Source organism: Ornithodoros turicata, chromosome 4 (genome assembly GCF_037126465.1).
Source record: "Ornithodoros turicata isolate Travis chromosome 4, ASM3712646v1, whole genome shotgun sequence".
In the NCBI taxonomy this organism is placed as follows: domain Eukaryota; kingdom Metazoa; phylum Arthropoda; class Arachnida; order Ixodida; family Argasidae; genus Ornithodoros; species Ornithodoros turicata.
Genome location: NC_088204.1, coordinates 14,231,211 through 14,240,796, shown reverse-complemented (window position 1 = coordinate 14,240,796; position 9,586 = coordinate 14,231,211). Strand labels below are relative to the sequence as shown.

The 9,586-nt window shown below is 46.3% G+C and overlaps 1 protein-coding gene across 1 annotated transcript; it reads right to left on the bottom strand.

Annotated features, from left to right (window-relative positions):
• Nucleotides 1-1,609: 1,609 nt before the first annotated feature.
• LOC135391131 (growth/differentiation factor 8-like) lies at nt 1,610-9,032 on the bottom strand. Its single transcript, XM_064621230.1, has 2 exons — nt 8,238-9,032; nt 1,610-2,679 (listed from the first exon to the last, which is right to left on the bottom strand). The coding sequence occupies exons 1-2, from the start codon at nt 8,659-8,661 to the stop codon at nt 1,913-1,915; spliced, it is 1,191 nt and encodes a 396-aa protein (XP_064477300.1). The 5' UTR covers nt 8,662-9,032; the 3' UTR covers nt 1,610-1,912.
• Between the last annotated feature and the right edge of the window lie 554 nt (nt 9,033-9,586).

Below are 9,586 nucleotides of genomic sequence, written 5' to 3'. Positions count from 1 at the left end.
TAGTTCTACACCAAACTGGAACCACCAACACCGAAATGTTGTATGAAATTTCTGAAATGTCACCCCCCCACATAAACCATCAGAAAGCGTGCTGTCTACCAACCTGGAAAACCGGAAATTGTCGGGGGAATTTTTATCTGGCTGGAAAAGCCTGGGGATTGTCAGGGAACTTGCCAAAAAGCTGCTGAAATCAGGGAGACTCTCAGACAAGTGCCGTGACGATACGCAGCAAATCGCGAATGCCAATCGGTGGTTCAGCGGCCACACCGTACCAAGCTGGCGACATAAGCCTGATCTACTGCACCCTGGTGGTTGTCACAGGAGTGTGTGACTGACATAAGGATGACCGAGCACTGTTTTGAACTATTGTAAAATCTAATCAAGTTCTGTCTGGAATGGGTGGCCAGATTGCTTAGCAGACCAACAACTGGAAGTTACTGAGAGTGGTATCACAGTGATGAAACCGCTGTCTATAAAATCCAATTACAGATCATTTATGTGAATTTACTTGGAACGTTTTGCACAGTGACTACAATGTGACGTGTGAATTTGTTTAGCTTTGATTGGGGTCCGGGTTGCCGCTTTAAAGTGGCGATCGTAAGCATTGTGAACCACTATACTTACCATAGCTCACAGTACGAAAAGGTGTGTTTGATTCAATACAAGCAGACAATACTATTCAAGTCTCGCTCTGTTACGCTAACTTCCCGTGTGTTGCAAGGTATCATCATGCACAGGAAGGCTGTGACGTTTCTGGTTCCACCTCAACCAGTGGACCCTGTTGTGATCAGCTGCAGTTTAGTGCAAGCTGAACTGCATTGTGCATATAAACGTTGGAGGATCTTGCACCACGTCTCATTGATCTTAGTAACATTAAGTGCGATAACCTAATATTCAGAAATCGAAGTACACCATAATGAGGAAGAAAAGATACCAAAATTCTGTATACCATACAAACGGTGGTATTCAGTGCTGAAGATGTGGTGCAGAGTTTATTATCAATTAGGTATTACATATCATTGGTGGCGATCGAACTTGATTTTTCACTTGATCGGTTTATTTTGCAGAGGAAGTAAATTTGGGCCTGATCATTCATGATCCATAATTGAATGAATCATTAAATCTAAAATGTCAGAATAAGCTGTTGTTGCTATTGCGGGCTACTGTTTGCAAAGTTCGTAAAACAAACAATGTGTAGTTTCCGGTTACAATAATTGTTTAATGTGTGCATATCCGCAGATATCCGTGATACAGGACCAAAAGGAATTGTCGTTATAAATGTTTTCATGTTACTTGCACCTATGGAGTATACGACCAACGTGTGCGTAGTAACAAAAAAGCTGAAAGACAGACAACCACACTATCTTCCGTTTGTCAGTGTTTTTTAGCTACTTTGCTGCTATGTACCGATACAAACCACACCATTTCAAGAGCTTAGGGATCCATGTGTACTACTGCCTTTTTTATGGTATTGCATTGACTCCAAGTGTTCTCCTCAGTTTCAGCGATCTATTATCTTAAAGCTATCGACCGTTATTGAGTTCAAGTGCACCTGTTGCTACAGATTAGTTGCTGGACCTTTGTCATACCAAGGACAACAAACACTGTATTGAACATTTCACTCTTTATTTTAAAAAAAATGTCTAGAAATTATGAACAGGTGACACCACGTGACACGTAGGGGGAAGCACAGGGACATTAATTAGATAAATATTACTATGCTTTGGCACAACGCAAATAAGTGTCCTTCACAAAGCCGCATAGCCGATTGCACTCTCATACCATCTTTGTACTCCAACATGGTGCCGTGCCAGCATCTCGACCACGGTGTTGCCTTATTACGGCCCTGAATCGTGGCGACGAGATTCATTTCTGTGAGAAAGCAGGGGCGAGCTCCCCCATGGTGACAGCATCACGCACATTCGCACGCCTCGACGACCATGTTTGGCAAACTCTTCTGCTTCATGGTCCCGTCGCTGTCCAGATAAATTAGTGAGATCGATGAAAGGCGCGACGGTGTGCAGCACAGGCTCAGGCTTGGCGTGGGAGTCTGTGTGGAGCTGAGCAGCACCTTTTGTAACACAGTCGTGTGGTGATACTTATTTGTACTAATGTCGTGTACGCACGACCCGCGGCAGTAATTTGCGGAATAGCCTGCCGGATGGACGATCCAACTGTTCCAGCCGATTTCGTCGAAGGACACGTAGAAGGACTCGCGACAGCACCTCGAGATGCTCGGATCACAGTTTATGTGTCTCCGTTCGCGCGTAACTATTTGCCTCGATGGGTCAGTCCGCACAAATATGAATGGCTTTTTATCGTCCCGGATGCCGACGAGTGATGATGTGTTGGCATCGCACGTTTCACACGCGATTTCGAGGGCTCGAAATGGGTTCCGATGATTGGCCCATTGCGTCAAATGAGAAGTGACGTTGAACCGGAACCACCCGCTCTCGTTGGCACTTGTTTCAAAAGCAACGACTTGCTTTCGGATGAGATTGCTTTCACTATCGAAGGACAGTTCGGACACAACGAAGCTGTGCTTTCGCAGCGACGCGTCAGGAAGCTTGAAGGCCCAAAGTTCAGCATGGGAGACTCTGCTGCTTGTTACTTCTGGAGAGAGCTTGAATATGAAGCAGTTGGCTGGATAGGGGCCAGTGAAGGGGCACATGTGTGTGCCTGTAAAGAAGAAGCGATGCGATGAATACAGGATACAACTTTATAAGTACAAGAAGATGCAATATTTATCAATTCACGTGTTCTACATACAATGCAAGTAAGATAAAGTTAGATATTTTATTTTGAAGGACCTAATACGTTTATTTTGCCATTTTTTATATCATCGGGGATGGGAGCTGCTTCCTGAGGATCATACCGGCTAATGTGGAGGTACGTGAGTAGGTATGCTGTGTAGAGCCACGACAGATGACGCAAGATCAAGGGTCCAGATGACAGTGGTGGTTTTACTAGCAATCCGTAATACTAAGAACGTATTGCATGACATTGGGGGAAACAGAACGACTAAAGGGACGTTTATCCACCACCTTGTCAGTATTTGTGCTGTTTTATGCGTAACTTGCGAAATTTTTTGTGTATGTACGTTATGATCATCAGTTATGATTTTTGGAAACCTCTTGTATTTGTATACGGATATGCTGTCTCGAGTTCCCAACCGCAACGAAATTTACAACATTCTGGTACGAAATGCACGATGCTGCAACTGCAGCTAAATTTTCTTACGCTCACCACTACTTTCTCTCACTTTGCTGCTAAAATGTTTCATGAAGGTGACCCGATAAAATGTGAAGCGATATAGCATAGGATTTTATAGGATCACATCTGCGTTAATAGCTCGTCGTCCTGTGGCTGCAATACATCCAAATGGTGTCTCGTCCTCGATCCGAGTTTCGTTTTCATTCAGTTTGCGACGCCCTTTCGAGGTATCGGATTTGCGTCGTGGCGCGTTAACCTTGTGCTCTTTGCTCTTCGGGACGTGTCTCTAGCCTCTAGTTCCAAGGATTCAACTTTGACGGCCGTTGAATTTTATCTGCACGTCACGTCTTCTTTGCTGCGCCTGCTTGCTACTTGAGACCGTCTTTCTTTCTGTCTTTGCTTTTTTTCTGGGTTGCCCAAGTGTTGTTTGAAATGGGGGGAGGGGGGTCTTTTAGGCGTGATGCAGCAAGGCTCCAACGAGGCCTATCCAGAGCAACCATGACACAACTGGTACTGCTTGGTGGTTTGAAATCGCCCGAACACGCACTCCTTCTGGCGCACGCGCGCAACCAGCGCCGCGTTTTAGACGCGGGACTTTTAAATTGTCATTAGAATACACGTACACCGGCGCTTGTGCATGGTGGACTGGGACCTAGCCTCTACACCCCTGTACAAGCTACTATAACATTTTTTTTTAAACTAACATTTTTAACTGAAAAGGAAGTGCGGTCAGGGGCGGATCTAGGATTTTCTCGATGTATGTGTGTGTGGGGGGGGGGGGGGGGGTCCGCTATGGACAAGTGCCACGTGCATGCTGGGATTGGTCGGTCCAGTGAACCCTATGTTCGTCTGGAATTGAGGGGGTACCCCCCTCCCTTAGATCCGCGCCTAAGTGCAGTTATATGAGCACAAACTGTGTCCTAAATCCAGACTGGGCAAATGCATGGAAGGGCCAATCCAGCAAATTGTGATTCAGCAAGACGCTTCTGCTTTCACATTGTGCAGTCTCCCTCCCTCCCTGGCTGTGGATATTGAATTTCGTGATCTAAACAGCCCACGACATCGCGCCGCACACAGCGCGGCCCACCCTCTGTGTCCCTTCTGTCGTTTTACTTCGCCCGGCGAATCGAGATTTGGAGAATTTAAAAACAACGTTCTCGACTTACAAGGATGCGTGTCTCGAGTGTGGCGCTCACTTGAGAGCTCGGCTTCGGTGCTCCGCCATTGGACGGGGGCCACTTGCCGACGCGTTTACTCGTAAATCAGTCGTGTGCGGTTTTTGACCTTGCCGTTAGAGGTGAAAACGGGCACGACGTCAGTGAAAATGTCGTCCGATGTCGTGGAGCAACAAACATGTTTTGACGAACTCTCCCGCGACACGTGATGCCGTAAGTGTTGAAGTGTGCGATGGAAAAAGTGTCTTTCAAACGGGACATGGAACTAATTTGAACTGGTGAAGTTTTGATCTTCCCTATAGCGGGGATTCTCCCAGCACGCACCCTAACATCCCGCCAAATTTGCTGGTATGAATATGTATTCTGTGAATGAACACTAGAATGGTAAAAGCTTTGCTTTGTCTTACTGCTCATTGTCATTTGACTGGTAGGTTAGAGGACATGGTGGGTGAGCTGCTGACTCGGAACCACTACAGAGCAGCACGACTGAAACAGAAGCCTCTGGTAGGGAGGCGCCGGTATTTCGAACGGAGATTGTTCTTCTATTCTGGGCCTAGCAGAAGATCGAGTCTTTTATCGAAAAGTTGAATATATATGTTGATGACGTGCTGTGGTCGCCGGGCTTCCGTACCATACCTTGGCAAAACTCACTCGTGACTCATGAACATGAGCAAAACTCATGAGGATGCTCATTCATGCTCAGTGTGGTGAATGGGGTGAGCATGAGCGAACTTGAGTAACGCGCACGCCCCGTGAATTGCTGAGCAGTTTGATACCACCACCACCCCGTACCTAAGATTCCAGACAAACCACTGCCTTACACCTTACGTCACAACCTTAGTAATGGTTTTACTTTTACTTCACTTTACCATACTCCCCTCTCCTACACCCTTTCAGCTTCACGTAATCCTCATCATGTGGGCTCAGCTCTCCTCATATCGTGTTCTTAACGCTCCTCGCAACCTGCAGAGATCTGTGAGATGAGACTGCAAACAAAGGATCGGAGGAAACTCCGTGCTCGCGAGCCTGAGCGCCCAGAGCCCAGGATATAATAATGGTCCCGTGATGTTACATGTAATGTTTGTCTGCCTCTAGTATGGCGACATGTTGCACGTGCCGCAGGGTATAGGACTGCGGATAATTTCGACCACCTGGGGTTCTTTTGACGTGCACCGGAAATTTTCGACACACCGTGCTGGAAGCAATGGTCACCTCCCCCAGATTGCTACCGTCCTCGACCAGGTTTGAACCCGCGATCTTGAGCTCAGCTAGCAAACGCGTTACAGGCTGATCTGTACCGAGACCGGTCGAGCCCAGGATGAGTGAACTAACGGAGTAAGTGGGCATGAGTGAGCCAACGAAGAGCCGGGCACGGAATGAATGAGCAAACGGATAGCTCTACTTTTAAAGGCTGTTAAAGGTACCAGCTGAGTGAGTGAGGTAGGAGGAGATTGGGAGAGAGAAATAGAGAGGTTGGAAGAGGGTGAGGTTACTCTTCAGGAGCGACATCGCACGTTGAGCAGTGTGCATATAGGCATACAGTGTTGGCGCACCATGTGTTTTAGAATCTGGACTTGTCGGTATTGATTCATAATTAAAAGTAATCATGAGTCAGCAGTATAGGTTTGGCACGTCGGGCCAGCGTATGCCCAACGCTGCCAACTTACAGCCGAAGTCCACAGACAAGTTGGCGATACCGGTTTAACGTTGGTAAAAATGTTAACCTCCGACAAATTGAAACTTTCCAAGCCGTATAAGGTTTCCGTTTGTTCGCACGCTGGATGGGCAACATCACTGTTGCTAGGCAAATACCATCAACATCACCAATTACAAAGCGGGGCTGTTATTGGAGACCAGAAATTCCAAGGCCGACAAGCGGGTTTGTTGCGAGAGTACGGCATATGCGCAGATCATCACTTTTGGCCCGCTTTTTGTTAGAGACGTATAAAAAGACCCGTCGTGCTAATCGGAGTTGGCCATCTTCAACCATGGCTTGGCATCCCCCTTTCTTCGTGGAGTTGAGAAATAATTGTCCTATTTCTTCAACGCTGTGATTGCGCATACGTGTTCTGGCATCACTGGAAGTCTTCACCCCCCCCCCCCCCCCCTCTTCCCCACTACTTCATTGGGCAGAGATACAGAGAACGTCTTATTTCCAAGAAGTTCAAGGTTGCTAGCATATCGCGGTAAAATTAGGCCGTTTCCACGGCCCCGATGTGGATCATACCGTGCTTCGTTATAAGCGTGGCTGTTATAAGCGGGTGAAAGAAATTAAGGAGATTAACTGTGATTGGGCTCAGAAACGTTTATGATGGTAGCATGATGGTAGTATGATGGTGGTTGAACTCGCGGTTCATCAACACTGCTCAGCTATACCGTGTCAGTTAAAACTAGAACTCTGATTATTTGGAACATTTATTCGATACAAATCGGAAGGTTTTCTTCTTTCTCTCTTTTTCTTATGTCACAGTTGAAGGAAAGTGACGATTCGGCGACGTTTAACACATAAATATAGTTTAGCACTTATCGGCTTTGCCGAAAAAGCAATCATTTTCTGCTGCATATTTATAATAAACTAGTATGACCATTCAGCGAATCGTATTTAGAAAAACCACGTGACCACTCAACTCTTGCCAAGAAGGACACTTGTGTTTTATATAATTGTGAAGCGTTACTGACACATTTTGTATTAAGACTGCACCCAATTTTATGGCCACGTTGGTCCTTTAATTCGAGCCGGCCATGCTACAAACAGTTTCTTCTCATAACGGAACGTATAGAGCGTCCCATTTCTCGTCTTTTATTTTTTATATGTTTTATTGAACTGATTCCATTTGTCAGAAGATAACTTATTTGCTCATCTAGTAACAGCCAAGGACGGCTTCCTTTATGAAACTGCGCTTTTATCTGATCCAGGAGGGGCGATTATGACAGCACGACATGTGTAACCCACCAGATAAGAAAGACTCGGGAGTGATTTTCCGTTCATTCGACTTTCTGGTTACTTTTCCACGATTTAAAAGCGTATATAGTAAGCTAGATTACGTGTAAGGACTACCGATACGATAGTATTGACTATATAAAATAAGTTGGGAGGGTAAACTATCTTTGGTGCCCTATGTACAGTGCAGCTATTTGCGGGCGAGTCCATGTAGTTTTCTGTGAAATTCGACGATAGTTAGGAAGGAGCTGATAGTAGTAGAGAGATTGCGTAACTCTACGCAAACTCAGCTTTCGTCGGTCAAGGTTGCACCGTGTCGGGTTCGCATTTGAAAGTGTAGCCGGCATTTTTAAATGCTTTTGAAGAACGCTGGGCATTCCCGATTTATTGTGCTTGGTGCAGCCGCCGAAATTTATTATTGTAGTTTCGTACAGATTAATATTTTATTACTTTACTGTTTGTCTGCACGTGTTCTCTGCCCTGTTTAATACAGACACGCTGTTCAGAACTATAAAGATCTAAGAAAGGCTGGAATGCCATGAATGAAAAGTAGTAGTTTTGGAGTGGCCAGTTCTGACTGGGTCGGGACTAACCCCTCCATATTTTTCTTTCTTTTTCCAATCCAATCCAAAAGTAGAAATCTTTCCGAAAGACCAGACCACAGCACATAAAAGTATATACTGCAGTACAAACGGCGCTAAATCTCTCTGCGGAGAGCACACATGACGTATGACACCCTTACGTATGACGTAAGGCTTTAAAACCTTATTGTGGATGTCCTACCAGTCCCCATCACACACTTTCGAAAACTATGCGCACGAATATGTCACAGTGCACCTTAACTAATGAAAAACGAAGGCACATTTTCTACAGCAGACATGGAAGTGTAGAAAATGAAATGGCCTTACCGTTTTCGGGGAACATGACGGCCGTTTTCATTGTCCCATAAAAATCATCCACTCTTCTGCCACCCGAATGCTTCCGATCGTCGTCGTCGTCGTCATCATTTTCAGGCAAGACATCGCTTTCGGCAAAAATCGTTGGTAAGATGGACCGTGGAATTTTCACGTTTGGCGGCTGTTTGAGCCTGAGCTTCTTCAAAATCTGCTGCTTGATGAACTCGATTCGCGCCTGACGGTATTCATCGGATGCGGTGTCTTCCAACATCTTCCTGACGGCGCAATCCTTGCACTGGGAATTACCACCGGTTGAGAGATCATTTCCGACTGCAGGAGACTGGATGACAGCGGCAGACACCGCAGTCAACACAAAACAACAAACGAAACACTCAGAAAGAGTTCCGTGGCTGTCAAATCCAAAATCTTTTCGCATTTTGAAGGTATTTCGTCGTTGCAGACGACAGCGGAGCTCACAGAACACGCCGGGATTTGTAGCAGACGACGGAGAAAATCGTAGCAGACGACGCTGGTGGGTTGCTCCGAGGTTGTGCTCCGAAAACGAGAACCGCTTAATAAGTGTCGAGGGCGATATGAAAGTTTGGTCAGGCTGCCCTGTAAGAACGAACGCCGGCTAGCTTGGTATCGGCGGCCGCGTACGACCGAAAGGATCTCTAGGGATGACGATAAGGGACCCTTTGGGCTTGAGAGATGCTGGTGGCGCCGTTTCGCGGCGTTCGGCGGAGTCTTCCGAGGGGTGCACCTGCTTTTATAAACGGTGCTTTCAGTTCGTGCGAATAGAGGAGGAGGTTGAGGAGTCTAGGGCAAAGGAGTGGCAGTGTAGCTCTTGCGTCACGATTCTGGGAAAATTTTTGCCGCGCAGACTGCAATAAGACTGTGTGAAGAGCAGTTAAGGAAGAGAGCGACTGCATACTGTTGCTACGTGGTCTGATTGATTCCACAGACGCATTAACGGCGGCGTTTTGAATCACGTTGCAGGCCGGATGGCAACCTGTTGAAGTGTTTAGCTTAAAAAAAGAAGAGATCCGTCACGGAAAAAAGAAGCAGATGGAAGTGGAAAGAGGAACAAGAATTTCTGTTGACTGGGTCAACTGCATGTCAACGCAATTTTAATACGTGACAGCCTCCACGTAGGCTGCACGCTTCGCGCATTGTTTTCAGAATGAGTTTTTTTTTTCCTTTCCTCCACCTTTTCTTGTTTTACCATTGGAGCACTGGCAACCCTGTGGCAACCGCAAGTAACTACCCCAGCAACGTTGCAATGTGAACATATCACGAACTATTAATAGGCCAAGTTAGTGGAGTGCGTGGATGAATGGATGAGCCGAAACTTGCACCTG